The 20,372-nt window shown below is 35.2% G+C and overlaps 1 protein-coding gene across 2 annotated transcripts in view; it reads right to left on the bottom strand.

Annotated features, from left to right (window-relative positions):
• FSTL5 (follistatin like 5) overlaps positions 1-20,372 on the bottom strand; it is a 438,275-nt gene that overhangs the window by 61,949 nt on the left and 355,954 nt on the right. For both annotated transcript variants that reach the window (XM_050895669.1, XM_050895670.1), the window contains 3 exons: positions 13,052-13,172; positions 4,854-5,015; positions 2,619-2,753 (listed from right to left, as the gene is read on the bottom strand). In XM_050895669.1, coding sequence (XP_050751626.1) covers positions 2,619-2,753; positions 4,854-5,015; positions 13,052-13,172 — 418 coding nt within the window. The remainder of the gene's footprint in view (positions 1-2,618; positions 2,754-4,853; positions 5,016-13,051; positions 13,173-20,372) is intronic.

The raw sequence follows: 20,372 nt of genomic DNA, 5'->3' as shown, positions 1-20,372 counted from the left end.
AAGCTAGTGAGAATCTGTTCTACTGTTGTACAAAGCAATATCCTAAGATTTCCAGAAGGGAGTACTCCAGTATGGAAAAAAAAAAAAAGATTAAAAAAGTAAATACATCTGCTTTATTCTCTTAAAGGAGGATAAAAGCAAAACTATTTATAAAAATGTCATCTATGACAGGTATAGTTTATATCAGAACATATGAAATCACATTTACATCACCAGAGACTATCTTTAGAAAGTAACTTGTGACCTAATCAGCAGGCTTTAAATTAAAGTAGTAGCAGCATTGTGTTTAGAATGTGTGGGTGGGGGAACAAAGCCACAATCCTACCCAGGTGGTTTTACCTATGTCATTTTCTTCCCTCATAATCCCTAATTTGCTGCATGAACCAGTGTTTTGGGAGAAATATAAAAACAAGCAGAGAAGACTTAATAATAAAGCCCTTCTACTCTTAATTTCAGTTTTCTAATGCTAGCAACTCCTCCCTGTAAAGTGACTTTTTTTTAAACAGAAGCATTTTTTTAAACTGCATCTGTCAAAATTTGTACCTGTGAAGGCAGTTTGTTCATGTAGTTGTGATAATGATATTGATAGTAGCTGCTTTTTTTATTAGTATGTACCTTAGTCTTCTTGTGTGTACAGGAATGGGTTTCTGAGCCAAAGTGAGTGAATCAGAGTATCAGAGTAAGCATCTCATGTAAATATCTGTTGCACCTGTATTTGAATGATATAATTATGCAGCTATGGACTATATGTGTATTTATACATCCACCAATTTTTAGGAAACCATGTCCAGACACCAAGGAACACAATGGTAAAATGCCTCCCTTCAACATACAACATAGAAGTTGCAGGGCAAATGACTTTTATAGGAAGGAAGGAGACTGTGTCTTTTGGACGAATTGTCTCAGAAATAATTGAGTTTATACTCTGTCTTCCTTCATTTACAACTTTCATGACACCAACGGTCATCATAACAACTTACTGCAAGTAGATTCTAAAGCGTTTGTTGCAAGCAGTGTTCATTGCATAGCATGTGATTTACAAATCCTGTAAAGTCAGCTAATCTAAAATTATTGCATCACATTACAATTCCTGAAAACAGTATTTTTCATTGGTGTAGCTATTCCTGCATAATCACTGTAGATCAGGTCTTCAGAGGATACAAAAATTAGGTAACTAAAACACTTGGAAACTGGACAGTTGGATACAAATGTTTTGTTGTTAAGGCCAAACAAGTCTTAACCAGGCACAAACAAATTCTAGTTTGTCAGGTTTTTGTAATTTGGCAACATTCACAATATTTTTCACAGACTGCAAAAGACAAATGGAGGTGACCGAGCTAGTTCATATCACCAGATTACTAGAAATTCAGTATGATCAAACAACTTATTTATCCTCAGCTGCCTTCTTGGAAATGTCTGAGCAGTCATTTTCATGACACTTAAAAAAAACATGTTAAGACTTTTGAAATGACAGTTGTAATTAGTGTTACTGAAAGCAGCTAAGTGAAGATATTAACATTTGGATTATAACATTTTCTGCATGGAGGATTTCCTCTGAAACATTCAAAGCTTAATAAACCTATATGTAACTGAACTTAGTGTCTTGCAACAGGAAGTGTCAGGCAGACTTGCAGTGCTACTAATTCTGCCTTTAGTATCTTCTGTTGAGTACTTGGCACTGTTGAATAAGTTTCTAGATAAATAGGAATGCCTTAAGTTAATGCAATCAGACTCATTAGTAAAATAACTATCATTTTACCAGACATATTTCTAATGAATATGTAGTATTCATTAAAGTAACATATTTAAAAGAAAAAAACAATAAAAAAACCAAAAACAAACGGGTGAAGTGTAAACTCAGGAATGGATTTTTCTCAGCAGAGGGAAGAAAGGGAAGGGGAAAGAAGTATCAAGGCAGACATATAATAGGTAAACAGGGTTTATAAGCCCCACTACCATTCAGCAGAGGATAAAGAAAGCTACTTTTTGGTAGTGGTAGAGATTTCTTTGGCACATTGAACTCCCAACTTAGCAAGTGAATGTGGTCACTGTTGCTCTGCATTTCTGGAGAGCCACAGTTATCTGGGCACAAGACAGGATGGGCAGGCTGGAACTGATCTGGACCTGCTGAGCACTCCAGCAGGTGAGATCAAGTCCTGTGATGACTCTCATGTCATGAGCGTCAAGTTTGACTCTTGGTATATCTCAAGAACATACAGGAAGAAAGACTGGAAAAGGTCTTCCTCCCACACCCCCATCTACCCCCAGAAACCACACCAGGACTACTACTTTCCCTTATTTAGGCATCCAGTTCCTTTTCCCTTCATATTCCCTTCATATGCAACAAATCTATTGTGAGACAACTATCCAAATTTTAACAGCCATGTGAAAAATATGTCAATTCACAGAATGAATCAGAGATTTCATTTTACTTCTAAACAAACTTCAGATTACGCACTCTGCCTTCGGAGACTCTCGGATATCATTATTTAAACTTTTTTTTTAATCAGTTATCTACACATGCTCATTTTAATTTATTTAATGTTTCATAGTTTTTAATACTGATTTAATGTTTAAGTGAGGGTTACACGTATTTTTATACTTCTCATAATACTTACGGGTCTTTCGAGCAGAATCTTCTACAAAAAGAGAAGAAATGTCTTCATCCACCCCTGCTTCATTCTTTGCAATACAAGTATACGCTCCTGTATCTTCATAGCGCACATTGCTAATGTGAACCTCACTACCATTTGCTGAAAGGAGAGGAAAAATTCAACATGCAGACATGCTACAGTGCTTTCAGATTATACATTCAGAAGGCTTTCTCTGCTCATACTAATTAAACCATTTTCATTCCTGAATTCACAACCTGGAGGCATGCCAAACTAATCCAAAGGTATTCAACTGACTAGTGAATTACATGCACTATTATTCATCTCACAGATATCTGGAATACCTCAGCTGATTTTGCACCTCAGAGCCAAATATCCGTCTGAGGTTTTATATATGTTTAAATGACTATGGTTGTCTTTAAAATCAGGTAAATATTATGTTTTTATTATGTTGCATTTCGTCACTTGACACTATCACTGGCTTTACACAAAATAATGCAGGTTTCCATGGAACGTAATGGGCTAAAATTTCAACATAAATAATAATTTTAATAAAACTATTTATTTCTAGTAACCAGAGGCACCTGGCTTCATTTTCATATGAATGCAGTGTAACAACAGAAAAAACAGGCGCATTGGAACTTTACACTTACATCAGTGTAGTCATCTGTGGAAACCACTTCAGGAGTTGTATGTCAGCTTGAGTAGGAATGTTAACAAACAGTCCAGGTTTCACAAGTAAAAGTCTTTTAATTAATGTGATGTGAATAATGACGTAACCAATGATTCATTGCATTTTAAGTATGGTATACTTGTTCAACTGTAGGATCTATTTTACAAAAACAGCTCTATAGGCATTCTAAAATATGGACTAGAAGGGGCACTGGGTTATGGTGTAATATTCCTTCTAGACCATCTTTTGCGTGAAGCTAATGCATAGATAGTTTAACCTCGCAAAAACTCAGGGAAAATGCAATGAGATTTTCAAAATTTTATTTCAAATAAGTACATTCAAGCAAATGGAATTAAATGTATTTTGCTTTGAGAAGAACCATTTTTATTTATTTATCATAAATATATGATACAGAGGCGAAGGAAAAAAAATTACACTCAAATCCCCACAGGAGAAATTAACAGAATATTGCTATAGACGAGAAGTCCATCACTTTCTACTCATAGTGGAAAGTGTTTCTGCAAGGCAATTGTTCACATGTATCTCGGAGAGAGGGCCATGAAAGAACAGAGGACTATGACACCTATAGGGAAGGTAAGACTCTCTTCAGAGAAGCATTTGCCTTCTGCCTGTCCCACTGTTTCTTACACTGCAGCCTGATTGCTGTTCTATCCTAATACACATCCTGTTTTTGCAGATGAATGAGAGAAAGTTTTGAAGGAAACACTGGCAGCACAATATTTTTTTTTGCTATGGCTCATCAAAAATCACCAGAAGGACTGCAGAAGCGAGAAGGTTTTGTGCTGGGCAGGGTGCTGGGCAGGTTCATTGAATTTGCTGAGCCCTGAAGATTCATAGAAGATTCATAGAGCGGCCTTTATTGTTGATTAAAAGTAAGACTTTCCTTTAGTTGTTTGGGGGTTTTTTTATGCAGGGTCTTTGCACTCCCCTGGAGGTCTGCTGAGATCCCTCAGAAAACAGCACATCCATTTCAGGTATTTCTCCTCCTGTCCTTTCCACCATCAGGTCCCCAAGACTCACTGAGATTCTTATCAATCAAGAAACTTCTATTTTCAACTGAGCTGCAGTGAAGGGAAAGTTTGGTCCATGTTCTGATCTAAATTTAAATCTGGACTCATGAAAAATAACTAGATTAATATCAATGCATTAGAATAAATCTTTACAGACAAAAGCATTGCTTCCCAATTTAAATATTAGTGTTGAGTACTCATTGAATGGCATGAATATAGTTGTAGTGACAAATTCTAATACCGGGTTGGGACTGGGTCTTGGACTGCTTGCTCTACTCAGAAACTGCACATTTGTGAATAGAGAAGAGCATACTGGAATTTACCAGTAATCCTGTCAGTAAGTACAACCATTATTCTAACAAAGAGAAAGCAGAGAAGATATGTATCTTGGGGAGTAACTGGAAGACATCTTCTGAAACGTTTCAGCTTAGACTTCATAAACTTGGTTAAAACTATGTAAGAAGGACAGCTAGTACGGAAAGGATGCACCGATAAAGCATTCACAACCCATAGCAAACAACAAATATGCCCCTTTACCTTGAAGAGTTAGCTGTTTTGATAACTTCGGAGTGATATCAATTCCATTCTTCAGCCAACCAAGTTGTGGGTTGGGAATACCTTCAGCATGGCACCGAAGGCTAGCTGTCACACCTGGCTCCCTTGCCTGGCTCTCTGGATAGACGCGGATGACTGGTGGAACTGAAGGCAGGAAACAATTATAATTTAATGGAGAAGAGTATTATATTCATTTTAAGAAAAATAATTATAAGCATTTCTAAAGACTCCTGCAGCTATATATAAGAACACACAGATGCGGTATTAGTCACAGATTCGGTGACATTCAATGCTGAACTCTGTCACAGTAAATTTATGAAGCAGAAAGAATGTTCTGTGAGAAAAAACTCTTTTCACTGCCTGTGGTATCAATGAAAAAAGCCTGAATTCTAATTCAATAGTTTGGGGTTGAGTAATAAGATTTTTATTTTTCCTTAAATTTCTTTATAAAATATGAATAATGTACAACCAGTAAGTTATGATGTGATGTACAGAGATTGTAATTGTCCTGTTTCACAAACCTTTTCTTTAACACTTCATCTCCACCTTTCCCCTCTCTCCAAAACACCTATCAGCAATCAATTTTACCTATATAAAACATAATCACAGAATCACATAATGGTTGAAGTTGAAAGGGACGTCCAGAGGTCATCTTGTCCAGTCCCCCTGCTCACGCAGGGCCAGCTAGAGCTAGTTGCCCAGGGCCATATCTAGGTTTCAGAATATCTCCAAGGAGGGAGACTCTAACACCTCTCTGGGCAACCTGTGCCAGTGCTCGGTCACCCTCACAGTAAAAAAAGGGTTTCCTGATGTTCAGACAGGAGCTCCTGTGCCCAGGATACCATTTGCCTTCTTTACCACAGGGGCATATTGCTGGCTCATGTTCAACCTGGTGTCCATCAGGACCCCTTGGTTCTTTTCTGCCAAGCTGCTTTCCGCTTGGGTGGCCCCCAGCATATATTGGTGCATGGGGTTGTTCTTCCTCAGGTGCAGGACTTTGCATTTCTCCTTGTTGAACCTTACGAGGTTCCTGCCAGTCCATTTCTCCAGCCTGTCAAGTTCCCTCTGAATGGCAGCATGACCCCCTGGTGTATCAGCCACTCCTCCCAGTTCGGTGTCATCTGCAAACGTGCTGAGAGTACAACTCTGACCCATCATCCAGATCATTAACGAAGATATTAAAAAGGACATTTATAAGACTAGTCTTCCGAGTTTCATTATTAGCAAAATATAAGAACTGTTGACATCATTTTTCCAAGGTTTGGAAACTTGCTGCACTATATGCTTACCAACTGAAAATCTGCTACATAGCATACATCAGTATCGGCAGAGACAGGGCATATGACATCACAGTGGATGTATTCCTATTGGTAATCAATGATTAAGCAAGATTTTAAAATCTTGCTGTGTAGATTTTTTAGATGAATAATTATTGATCTTATCCTTAATTATGTATACAGAGAACTTGCTTGAGGTTGTGTCTAACAATAAAAAACCTAACTGTAATGAAGGTTAAAGAAGCTTATTTCCTATTCTCTGAAGTTTTGTTTAATGCAGCTTTAAAAATGTGGAATACTTAGCTGGTGTCACAAAACACAGCTGGGTAGAGGATGAAGTATCAGTTGATAATGAAAGAAGATAACAAGATCAAAAATTAACTGTGTCTACTTTGGCACGAGATTAAATATTTTCAAATGCTATCCAACTGTTTACAAGAAATGTCCCAGCATGTTGTCCTATTAGAGCATAGAAATGCCTCAGATTTCTACATTGCAAGAAATACACAAATGTACTGTATCTCAGACAGGATGCAAAAATCAGTAGGTTTCAGGGATATTTTAAACCCAGTTAGAGATGAGGGTCTTTTCAAATAATATACACAGAAAATTACACATAACCCCAATATGCAAACTGCAAAAATATAATAAAAGAACATGGAAAAAGATTAAAAATGTGAAACTTATGGCTGCTATTCGCTTAGACTACCAGCTGAGAGCAAGAGTATATAAAAATCAGGGATTTAAGGCTTCTATTGAGTTTCTGGAAGGGACTTTGCTTTTATGGACGCAAATCTCTACTTTTCGTCTCAGGCCTGACATTCCCATTCCTGTTCACCCTCCACTTTTTCTCTGTTCTGTCTCCTCTCCCATAGAATCTGTGTGTTCCATACTGAGACCTTGCCTTCCCCACTATGTTCCTCAGACTGAGCCCCACTCGACTGCACGCTGGCCTGAGCCTCTTTCGGCACCTCAGTGCCCAGTCTTACTCTGCCTCACTTCCTAGGGCCCAATTTTCAGGTCTGCCCTGTTCAGCATGTCTTGACAGAAGGTCCTTTAGGTGGCCTACCCCATGTTGCAGATTTCCCACTGCATCAAAGCCAAATAGTTTATTTCTCCATCTTGCCTCGAGATGAGCAAGTAGCCCCATCTCCTTAGAGACGGGATTGCCATCATTTAACACTCTCAAACGTCTCAGCAACACAAAAGAAATTTTAGGACCAATAGCAAGGCATTGCAACTCATCGCATTCTGACTACCCACGATAGGGTATTTCTTGTCTTTTTTGTGCCAGTGAAATATTCTCATTGCATATAAGAACTTATGGGTATTTAACTATTACACCTTGACAGACTTCTACTGAATGTGTGTGAAGAGAAATTTTTTAACAGTCCAATTTTGGAGAATTTTCATTGAATAGAAAAAAGAATGTATTAGTTTAGGTTGGGCAAAAGGCAGATGATATTTTTCGGGCAAATTTATTCTTAGCAAAGTTTTAGAAAATGTTGTAAATGAAATCAAATACTTCCTAAACAAACAAACAAACAAAGTCAAACCCTGCATCACAAGATGCTATTGTTGCTAAATTAACTACTCAAGGGTTAGGAGACGTGAAGGTGAGGACCTGCTCAAGTGAAAGCAGGTCTGAGTTTTCTTCTACTATCCCATATTTCTGTAGTAGATCCTGTTCCCTTTTAGCAGTGTTTTCCCAGACAGAGAGGTACTTGGATGACACTAGAGTTTATTTCTTGCCCTATCTTTCCTCCATTTGCTGCCATTTCCCACTTTCCTCAGCAAATCTGTCTGATAGGTTATCTATACAACTAGAAAAGTTTCTCAACCCTTGTTTTGCATTATAACTTTTTATTTTATATTACCCTGGAGCCTACCTGTAATATGCTGCCAAGAACTGTGAAACTGAGGCATGCAGGCAATTAAAATATTAGTGCAGTGTGGGCTCAGTCTAAAAAGTTAATTTGATATGACAAGTTTGATGTAAACTCTTTGGGTTCATTTCAATTACTTTTTTGTGTAACTGACCACAAATATTACCAGAAAGCAAGTTTTAAGTACACAAATAATGTGATTGTTCACACTGACTTTCAAAGAGGTATGTTCTAATATCTTAACCTAAAGAAGCCTACTTTATAAGGCAGAGGTCATTACATAGGTTAAAAAAGGGACGGGAGAGAAGACATTGCATGATTGTATTTAGCAGAATCATATAATACATAATTGAATGAATCCTACATCCCTTATCATTCAGTTCAAAAAGCCATGTGAGACTGTTGGTTCCAAATACGGTGAATACGTAACTATTCAATACATCTTACAACTGCTATAAAAAAACCTGAAGATTATTTCAGTCAGGTCTAATGGGAGGGAAAAAAGAAAAAAAAAAAAAAAGAGAGAAAATAGGCTGTTCAAGCTGTCTGGAATCCAGGGAGAATGTATGTTTTTAAGAAAGAAACATGTAATATATATAGTGAACTAAGTTCTTGTATTGCTGTATACGGTAACTCTTCTTTTTGATTAAACTGAGATATTTTGTCTGGAAAAACAAAGGTGGTAAACAATTCTTCAGACACTATAAATCACTGATTTATATCTGGCTGAGGGTCTGGACTCTCCCTTCTTCACCTTAAGATACCAAAATTTTGGCCTTTTGCCTTGAAACTAAGGTGGGGAAAATTCTTCTCACCTCTCTGCAGAGAACTTGCATTGTAAATCAATGTGAAAGCTTAGGGAGTAGGATACCGTTGTTAATACATAAACAGAAAGAAAAACGTCACATTGGTGCTACATGTATATTAAGTTGATTTGTAACATACACCATAAACTCATACCACTTTTAAAGCAGGTTTGAATTTGAAGGCAGTCTACCTTTTTGTTTATAATATGGCTAATGACATTTTGTTTGTTTGTCTAGAAACAGCTTTCCAAAAGTGAAATTCCTCAAATTTACACTTTGAAAAAAATCTAGGCTATGACATGTATATGCTTGTAAAATAGAGTTATAAACTCAGTTTATAACTGAGTTATAAAAAAAATAATATTTAAACTCTTCTAGGTATCTGTCTATAACTGCCAACGTGATCAATAATATTAACATCTCTGGTTATGGACAGCATAGATCTGTAACTTGATAAACATTGAGTTAATGAGAAAACACAAACTTTCTAGGTATTTCAGCTTTTTCAGTAGCAATTTTCAAGGTTTTTTGTGTCAGATGTAGATACAACATTCATGTAATCCTAAGAACAGTAATAACAAGAAAGAATAATAATTTTTAATAATGCTCCTTTAACACTTCAACTAACATAAGCAACGACATAAACATAAGGAAAAAATCTTGGTTTATTATTCAAATTCTGTTTTTTCACTTAACTGATGTATACTCTTCTGTTGCCTTAAATAGCTGAATATTAACATATAAAGTGGTTAACTGAATATATTAATACCATCAAAGGGCATTTTGGAGACAGGTGGCCTCCCACCAAATACAACAACCCATATTACAAGAATATCTGAGTTTGTTACAGATTTTTTGCTCTGACCACTGTTTACTACTTTGTTTAGAAGACCTCTACCAGCATTCCTCTATAAACTTTTGAATGGCTGCTGTGGAAAAAAACAGAAGCTAATAAACAAGCATAAGGGAAATGATACAAATCCTTCTGAAATACAAATTAAGTAAAGGCAGATTTTAACAAAAAAATTATGGAGTAGATATTATAGATATTTTATAGGAGATTGAATTACTTAGCTCCTCTTTGTCTTCAATCACTAAGACCAGTCACTTTTGTCACTAAGACCATTGCATACACCTATCATTATCTGAGAACAGACTTTCTAATTCATAGGGTTTATGACATGTGATGTCAACAACAGTACAGGAAAAATACCAGATGGAATGAATTTCAATAACACAGCTATATGGAGAAAAAAAAATAAAAATCAAACTGATAGGCTCAGATTTATATAGTCTCAGAATCATACAGTCACAAAATTATACATTTTGAAAGTTTTAAGTATTATGTAAGTGTTAATAATTATCATTATTTAATGAAACAGTTACTCCTGCCCCATTACAACTTTATATTTTGGGGTTTTTTTTTATAGTTTATAGGAAAAAGTGTTAAATACCAACTTATTATAATACTGTTTATAATATCTACTTCACTATATTATTTGTATAAGATTAGACTCAATTTTCTCACCATAAAACATGTCTGTTACAGTGCTCGTTATCTGTGTTGTTAAGACTCCAAAGGAAGCTCATTATTCTTTACTACTGTACCAGTCAATTCAAAACTTAAAAAAAAATTCCTAAAGATTTTAATCTTAAAAGAAAAAGAAATAAAAATTATATATATATATTTGCAAACTAGTTGATGTAAAATATATGAATATTTATTCTAGAAATATAGATTTACACAAATGGAAATCAAGAAAGAACTTAAAATCTAATTACATTGTTTTCATTGAACCTTCACATTAGACGTTTGTGATCAACGAAGCGTCATTATCTCATTAACCTTTTGTCTGACTCTCCTGTTAATACAAGTATCATTATATTAATTAGTCATTATCACAGCTACAAGTACTGACCATCATGCCTGTGCTTAGGAAGATTACTGCTTAGAAGTACAGATCTAAACTGTGGAAGAGCTGTTCATTTGACCTTTAAACTCAATGGTTTTAATTCCATTTATCTACAGTATGCACAGCAAATGATCCTATAGCTCAAAGGGACTCCTTTCTCCTTTTCCTTGCTCCCCAAAAAATCAACATCCAAAATCGTATTAGAAGGTACCACTCCAATCCTGACTTGTGGAACAGCAGTTATCTGAGCAGAGCAAACATGGACTAGTCAATTTGTTTGGATAACTTTAAATTTATATGAAAGATACAGAGGAGCAACAGCAGTGATTGCCTTTGGCACCATAAAGGTTTACAGTGGTTTCCAGATGAAAAATACCATTTCCTGAAAGTCACTTCGTCACCAGAAAAATCTACAGTTGTCCTCATTCACCTTTCCCAAACTATGTTTCTTGACTTTCTAGTCTTGCAGAAAACCTCTTCAACTTAAGTAGAGTTTTGCCTCATTGTGTGCTGAACTGAGCCAGACATGAAGAATCCTACTATTTTAACTGTTGCAACGCACCTCTTCAGGATTATTAACACATTGGGATAGGCAGGGTGCTGACAAGAATATAATTTTGTTAATAAATTAGAGTAAACTGGAACACATAAAACAGAGGAGGAGAAAGTTGGTCAAGGACCTTCTAATGTGCGCAGCTCACCAATAATTCTGCTATGTCTGCAGGAATTAAAATACGAGTAAACTGCACTTCAGTTTTCTCACTAGTTTAGCCAGTATTTGCTACCTGACTTTTTAAATGACAGAAAACAATCCCTGAGGAAAAATTTGAAGGAGGAAAAGATGTTGATGCCATGTGTTAGTGCAGGGAGGACACTCCATTTACAAAGTGTTAGGGGTCGGGATGGGAAGAAATTGGAAAAAAAAAAAAAATTAGATATTCTAATTAGATATTCTAAGCCAGTTTCCTGGAGAAACACAATGGCAGAGACAACATGTTAAGAAAACTGCAAACAAGCACTAAATGTCAAAGTCATTTAAAGTGTGAAGGATATTAACAACAGAAAGTGGAAAAAAAAGGCTATTAAAAGAAGAATGAATCATATTAAAAGACAAAATAATGTTGGAAGCTGCATTTGGTGTGAATATCAATGAAAGGTATGAATAACAGAAAATATTTCAGCATTTTTGGATAGGATATGTCAAGAAAATTCAATTATAATAAGGGTTTATACAACTGACTAACAAGTAACAAAACAAAGAATAATGGCAACAGCAGTGGCCAAGCAACTAGGTCTAGAGTATCCTTCAGGAGAAAGTTAGAGCCTGTTAATGCAAAGTAAATTTGCAGGAGAAGATTGAGTTCAAACATGATTCTGGATAGGATTAAGTATCAACATGGAATGACAAATACTGGTAGTTTACTGCAGAAAGGTAGACTTAAGAGTCAAAGATGAACATTGAAATAACAGGAAAGTACAAGGTCACTCAAAAAAAAGACACTAAACCTCACTGGGGATAAAGTACAGTTGGACCCTTCATCAGTGGAGGAGAACAACTGCTTAAAATAATTTAGAAAAAAAATTACATACAGGAGAACGAGCTAGGAGAGGGTACTACTGTTCAAAAGAAGGGAAAGGCCTGTCTTCAGGGCACCAGTAACAACTGCAGTTAAGTTTTGTCCAAGTACAGAATTTAGGGAAGTGGTCCTTAGAACTTGAACTGATGTAGGAAAATGTAAAGATCAAGATTTCAAATCCAGATGCCTCGTGTTAATCTACTAAAATCATGGTTAGATTTCAAAATAATAAATGTGAATTTAGAAGCCTACATCTATTACAAAACTTTTAGCGTAGTGCATTTTTTTAATCTTAAATGTAACATTCTTAACACGAGACCTATGCACTTATTTTTCCCAGTGTGTTCTCCAGAATTACTAAATTAATACTAAAACCTACTTTATCTGTATATATCCATATGTATATATAAAAATACTTATTATTCTGCAGATAGCATACTAATAATCCTCACAGGTGAATAGTTCACAGTGCAGAGCAAGTCTGCTGGACTATCTTTACTGTTTTTAATAACTATTCATATGGAAGTAATAAATGAAAATTATTGTGTTTTATTGTTTTGCAAGGTTATTTATAGGAGAACAATAAGGAAAAAAATTGTATCTCTTTTTCTGGTAAGCTGTAACACAATATAAAAAAAAGTAAACCAGCAACAACAGATCTGCTTAACAAAAACCAAATCTAAGTCTTTTATGACTTGGTAATTAGAACATTTTTCCTTACCATTCACTTGGAGAATATGAGTTTGATAGAGCTTATCATAGCCATCAGCATAGCAGGTGTAATTTCCCATATGAGTTGTGGTAACCTTAGTAATGTACAAGGACCCATCATCTCCAAAATCCTACCGGGAAAGATTAAAAACAAGGTTATCATAATTACGCCTGCATCTCTACAGTAATTATGCTCATCTTGGCAACAAAGCTGTGACGCAAATATCAAACATCACAAATATTAAACCAGAATAGCTGACAGTAATCTGAAATCTGAATATTATATTTGTGCATGGTGGAGTTGTTTGATCTTGCCACATATATTGTGTCTGTAAAAGAAAATACAACTTTTATTTTAACAACTACTTAAACTCTGCAGAACTAGTATGTTTGTTTATTTAGCTATAATAGTTATTTGCAGAAGAACAGCTCTTTAGGATTGGATCTGATCAGATAGAAAAACTAAATCTCTGCACAATTTAACAAGGTAAATAACATCCTGTGGAAGTGTGGTCATCCTTTGAAATGAGCAGATACACAGAAAAAAAAAATCCTCATTTTTCTTCCATTTAAGTCACAATTTTTAACTTCACCCTTTTATATATCTTTAATTGGCATATAGGTTCCACTGGATTAGAGTGCAAAATTTGACCCTCATTTCAATTCCCAGTTCAATTCTCAGTTCAATTTTAATTAATATAATGTCATTTAAAATTTACAACCAGGTGTAAATTATGCCAATTATTGTAAAAAGGTATGGAACATTTAATAGCCAGTGTTTTATTTTTCCTTGTTATTTTTCATGTCTGCAAGGACCACCCTAAAATAACAGTCCTAGTCTAATCTAGCTTCTTCCAGTCTATGTCTCATAGATTCTAAAGTGCTTGCACAACTCCTGCTAGAAGTTTTTTTTCTACATTATATTCCATGATTTACTTTTTCAAGGACACTCCTTGACACTTAGTTTCTTTTCAGTCTCACCTAGCAATCTTTTTATTGTTATGTATGCAGTGTATTTACATAAAACAACAATTAAATTATTTGAGCAAAGAATACAAAATAGAAATGTAAAACTATGAAAAATGTCTTTCAGCCTAGTAGTTTCTGCTGTAAAATATTTAATTCAAAAAATAAAGTGTATAAATTATGATGAAAAACATGCAAACCACAGTCAGTTTCGTACTAGGAAAAAGTATGCCAGATCTTCTACAGTATGTAGGTCAGCCCCTGTTCCTGAAGGGAATCCATGCTCTGTAATAGTATGCCTAATGTTAATATAGTCTGTCATAAACTCAGCTACCTTTCTTGTGTATTAAAAAGCTGTTTCAAAGCTTCTCAATATTCTTATGTATACAATACAGTTTCATTTTTATTTTTATTTTTGTCCTAAACTTATTCATGGTCAGCTTATAGCCATTTTATACTCCTTAACTTAAATAGCCTTTAAAATCTTTAAAAAACTTAAAATATCCTCTCCTTGTGATTAACCACAGAATACAGTACTATAAAATATACACATATACACATTATAATTATATGCAACACAAATATTCACACACACAGAGGCTTATACATAGAATTCAAAGTATCTAACAGGTGTCCGATTCATTAGAATAGGGATAATCACCAAGCTACAATATCTACATGTCTCATTAGATTCAGTGATTCATTACAGAAGCACCACTTTTGTAAACTGATTTCAGAGATCTGGGATTCCTGAAGGCAAACGTTACTGGTCAAGACAATGGCAAAGGAGGCTTTCAGTACATCAGCCTCTTCTACTTCTTTTGTCACCAGGTCCTGTGCCCCACTCAGCAGCAGGCCTATATTTTCTCTAGTCTTCCTTTTGTTGCTGATATAGTCCTGAAGGCCTGTAGAAGCCCTTCATGTCCCTCACCAGATTCAGTTCCAGGGGGGCTTTTTCTTTCCTAATCCTGCACATTCAAATAGTGTCTCCATGTTCTTCCTAGGTCGCCTGTCCTTGCTTCCACCTTTCTTCCTTTTTATTTGAGTTCTGTCAGGAGCTCCTTGTTCATTAATAGAGGGCTCTGGCTGCCTTTGATTTCTTGTTCATTGTGATGGACCATTCTTGAGCATAGAGGAGGTGATACTTGAAAATTAACCAGCTCTCTTAGACCCCTCTTCTTTTCAGCATGATCTCTCCTATGGGATTCTTCCAAGCAAGTCCTTTAACAGGCTGAAGTCTGCTCTCCTGAAGTCCAGGGTTGTGCTCCTGCTTTTTGCCTTGCTGCCTCCTCTTAGGCTCCTCGACTCTACGATCTTGTGGTCACTGCAGCCAAGGTTGCCCTGACCTTTATATCCCCAATAGTTCTTCCTTATTTGTTTCTTCACAAACTTTGTAACCTTCTCTGTAAATTCTTCAAAGTCACAGAACAGTCTATCAAAAACTTTTGAAAACAGAAAACTCAGCTATAATACCTCACTCAGGGAGTCTGTAAGCTGCACAGTAAAATAACTTTGATAAAAAAAATATTACGATGTGCCGCTTTATTCTTAAATTCTATCCTTTGAACTTTATCGGTGACAAAATACTGGGCTAGATTAACCTCTGGTCCATTATGACTATTCTTACATTCTTCCATGATCGCACCTACCACTTTCCCAATTTATTGGGATTTATTTTTTTCAGTCCCCACTTTCCAGTTTTAGTTCTTTCCCAGAGAACACAATCTCAGTGATTTTATGCCCATATTTCACTCAAGCCGCCTCTCACTAGAACATCTTCAGTCTTCTTGTAGATTGAAATTTAAACGTGAAAACTGAAATCTAGATGAACTTCCCTTTAATTTTTCAGTTTTCTTTCCTTAAATATATTCAAAATATTATTCGGAAAACATATATCTCACTGTATTTCTTTGCCCAAAGGTGTTTGGGCAACTAAATTTCACATTGCACAGCTCTGTGCTTCAGATGATTCTGCTAGTTGCCCATTAAGAGAAGAAAATAACCCACCTAAAAATTAACCCACCTGGTAAGACTGTCAATAACTTGCCTTTCTTAAGATAACTATAGCTTTCTGTATTAGCACTGAAGTTACACAGGCAATATTTCTACCAAGTCTTCAATATGCCATTATATGTTACCACCAGGAAAATCAAAAAAGAATTCCCTTTAATGCTTACTTTTTAACTTTGATTATGTGAACTAGTACAACTGGATTTCCCTTCAAAAAACCCCACCTGAATAACTCCAACAATCTTCCTAGTTGGATATTTTTTATCTTTATCTCTTTCTAAAGTGTATGAAGCAGTAAGTTCAATTAACTTTTTTCCCCTTACTAGCTAAACACATGTTTTCAAAGTGTTGCTCTTCAAGTTATTAGTAGAAGAATGAAGAACAGCTGTTCAAAAGAGCCACCCTAGAGGTACTTACATTTTATCTAGCAAATGGCTAATGTTATTGCTGTCTAAAATTTTTTGCCTAATCTCTACCAAAGGTATTTGTGAAAAAAATAAGACATAGGATGGAGTGTATTAACATTTAGCTGCTACCATGCAGTCTGGAGACTAGTTTAATTTAACTTTGCTTATGCTAAGTTATTAGATATTGCTTTGAAGCACATTTACCTGTTCCAAGCCTATGACTGATTCACTGTACTGTGACGATGTCTTTAGGTACCATAACTATTTTCTAAGTAAACGGATGTCTGTGTTAAGACTTCTCCCTTCTTTTTCATAGAAACCATCAATAAAACATCCCTGTGATTATTTTACTGAGACATCAGTATTTCAATAGGATTCCCACATGACATCATCATTTCATCACTCAGAGAGTCTGAAATTTATGGACGGCTTTTGTTGTTATTGGTGGTGGTTTTTTTGTTTTGTTGTTTGGTTTGGTTTTTTTACAACAACAAAACAAATGTCCCTAGCTTATTGTTATACTGAGTTCAATGTCTGTTTTATTAATTAAAGCAAACAATTCAATACAAAGAGAACATAATGTTGTAAGCAGTGTTTGGAAAGGGATGGTGAAGTATAAACAGAGTTCTTTGACGCTGAACTTTGACATATCTTTAGTGTTTTATAGAATAACTCACAAGCCAAGTTACTGAAAAACCCTGCATCTATGCAGACGCACAGAGGGATCATTGAACCTGAGCCTTCAAACATCAACAGCAATACATATAGAAAAGGGGGTTTTTACCTTTTGAAAAACTATTTGATGACCCTAAAACCATTGCTAAAAGCTCAGTTTTTGTTAAATAGCCTACTGTTCAAATAGAAATGGCATGGTACTTCCAGAATTAAATTGAGAAACTAATTATTTTTGTCATGCATAAAAAAGATAGAATTGAACAATTATTTTAACAATGATTCCACTGCAACTCTGTTCTGTTGAAGGACTTGACATTTAAGAATCATGAAATGTGTCACAAGTAACGAGTAAAGGAATATGGAAAGAAAACATTCATCTGACTGAATCTTTGCTTAGTTGTCTTAGTGTTAATACAACAGAAACCTAAAGGTGATTTTTATTTTTAAATCAATAATTATTTCTTTCAGTTTTATAGCTTGCTTTCATATGCTAATGTTTTGCATATGAGAGAGTCGTATAATCATTTGTCTGCACTTCTTCATTAACAGCTCTAGAAAGACTGTTGCCAGCTTTCTCCCCACAGGAGAATGTATAATGAAACAGACTGCTTGAATTTGTTCATCATCATAGAGACTAGGATATTTTTGTTTTGGTTGGGGGGGTTTTTTACACCATAGTTAATTTATTGTCAATATATTGTTTTCTTAAATAACTTTTTTTTTTTGCTTTGTATAAAAACCTTCTGTACTCCAGATCTTGAGTATTCTCTCATCTAGAGATCACAACCTTCCCCCCAAAAAACATCTCCCTCAAAATGAAAAACATCATGTCTTTATTTTCCTTTTTGCTCAGTGCATCCACACTGTTCCCTGCCCAAATCTCACTTGTAACATATAACCGAGAATTCAGTTCAAAGAATTTAAGAAGTTCAGAAAATTGAATTGGGAAGGCAGTCTAGATTTAGGTGGTCTGAAGCCATTATACTCAAAATTGAAAGAAGATTTTTTTAATATTTTTTTTTTAAATCAGAAAACACAATTGTTCTAGAAAACAAGGTCTAACTCCCTCACAAAATAACTTTTGATCTAGTGCTTAGAGTCCCAAATAACACAGTTAAATCATTAATGTACATAATTCAAAATAGGGCTTGGTACCTGAGTTTTCCACATACTGAGTGATCCAAACGGTTCATCTTGAACTCAAAAAAACAGGAAATGTTTTCTTTCTGTTTTTTATGTGGAGTTTTTTGTTTGTTTGTTTTTGTTGTTTGAGGGCGGTTTACTATTTTTTTCTTTACTCCTGTAATTCTTCAGGCCTAGATGATAACTTTCTGACCAGTGTTTCAGCCTCAGCTTTTTACACAGAGATCCAAACATTTTATAAAGCTGAACATACTGTATTTAAGAGATCTATGAACTGGTTAAGAATCTTGTTCTGAAATTTCCCCTCTGTAAGTTCAGTTTCTGGCAGCTGAAGAATTCTATGTGTGTTTCCTGGAACACCAGCAAGCACCAGTACCTCAACATTGGTACATAGTAAAAAGGTGATTTTTATGCACCAAAGTTTACACTTACACACTTTCACAGTACTGATTTTAGGGGGCCTGTTTTATGTAGGTCAGAAGAAACAACTGATACAAACTTCTTATGGCCTTAAAATTTTCAACTTCTAAAGAACTTCAAAATATGAACATTAACTCCAAAACTCCACACTTTGGGGAAGGAAAGAAAAAAGAAAAAGAAAAAATAACAAGGACAATAAAGAAAAGAATACAAGAACGAGCACATGAGAACTGGAGATGTGAATTCTTAGTTACATTATCCTCAGACAGAAAATATGAGCTTACTGGGTCTTTAATGAATGGAATTATCAAGCACCAAATATTTTGAATTAATAGCTTTTTGATTACATATGAAACCTGTATTACTATTTGCAGTCTTTGACAAACCTACAACAAAGAAGAAAATTATATTGGTTGGTATCTTTTTTACTGATGGTTAATAATGTAAACACTGTAACGCTGTTATACTAGCTCAGTTATAATGACAACACAATTTGGGTGGGGACTTTCCCTGCCTCCTTTTTAAAGAGAAATCTTGATTTTCTCATGAAAAAAAAAAAAATCATCTGTCTCTGAACTGATCAGAAAAATAATTTGCACCTAAGAATTAAAATTTTGCATTGGTCTGCTAAGGGAAAGCTGCACCAATAATTGCAGCCATCTAGATATTTTCGAAACAACAGTTGTTTGCTTGTAAAACACAGCCAGTATACACAATCCCCTTTTTATTGTATATATCCCTCCATGCTTTCAGCATTTGATTTCAGTTGACTCATGGAAGTACCAGTAGTGCTAATGTTGCATTTTTGTTCATATTTTACATATTTATTTTTCAGTATCTGTAACTTGCTTTATTACAAGGACACAGAGAGTAGATAAACTTTTGAGGGTTAACTGGAAACATTTTTTAAAATAATCATTTATGTATGCTTGGTTTGCCAGATAAATTCAGCTCAGGCTTTTCATGCTAATATCAATGTTACAACTCCTGCTTTCCAAGTAATCAGTTTCTCTGTTCATGTTGGCAGAGCAATGCAACTCTGAGGTTTGCTATTGCATGTCAGAAAGAAATTAAATTCCATGAAGAAATCTGAGAATAATTGCATTTGGCAAGTTTTCCTTCTAGCTCAAGAGGGAAAACAAAACCTAAATTTCCTAAGCACAAATTTTGCATACCTTCTCTCAATCTCATATTTTACAGCTGCAATAAGAACAAGAAGATTGGTTGAAGAACCAGCCTGACAGAAAATTGTAAATCAAGTCAAAGCATAAAGAAACAAAAGAACACAGTGTGATACAGTAAGTAGTAGTATAGTATATCCAGTAGAAAGCAACAGGATCTTAGAAGAAACTCTATTCTGAAGAATGTAACACCAGACAACAGTTCATGGTTATTAATGCAGGCTAACTTTAGTCAAGGGAAATTAATCTTCCTAAGCTTCTTTTACAGTCAGTTGAGAAAGCTAAAGGTAGCAAAATCCTTTCATAGGACAGTTCAGTGGATCTCTTTTTGCTCATTGCTTTGAGTTACCGCCTATTTCTCTCTGCTGACCATGGAAACAAACTTCCTAGCTACAATTAGACACTGTATTTCATTGGTCGCTCTGTTTCTTGACACTGGGGAGACTGGAAACAAAAAAAAGGAGTGATTTTTACAAAGGCTGTTTTTCAGCACAGCAAGGTAGCCTTCCTAGCATCACTCTATTGCCAA

Source organism: Gymnogyps californianus, chromosome 4 (assembly GCF_018139145.2).
Source record: "Gymnogyps californianus isolate 813 chromosome 4, ASM1813914v2, whole genome shotgun sequence".
Taxonomy (NCBI): domain Eukaryota; kingdom Metazoa; phylum Chordata; class Aves; order Accipitriformes; family Cathartidae; genus Gymnogyps; species Gymnogyps californianus.
The sequence above is the reverse complement of the archived record's forward strand: the minus strand, read 5'-3'. Positions and strand labels throughout refer to the sequence as shown.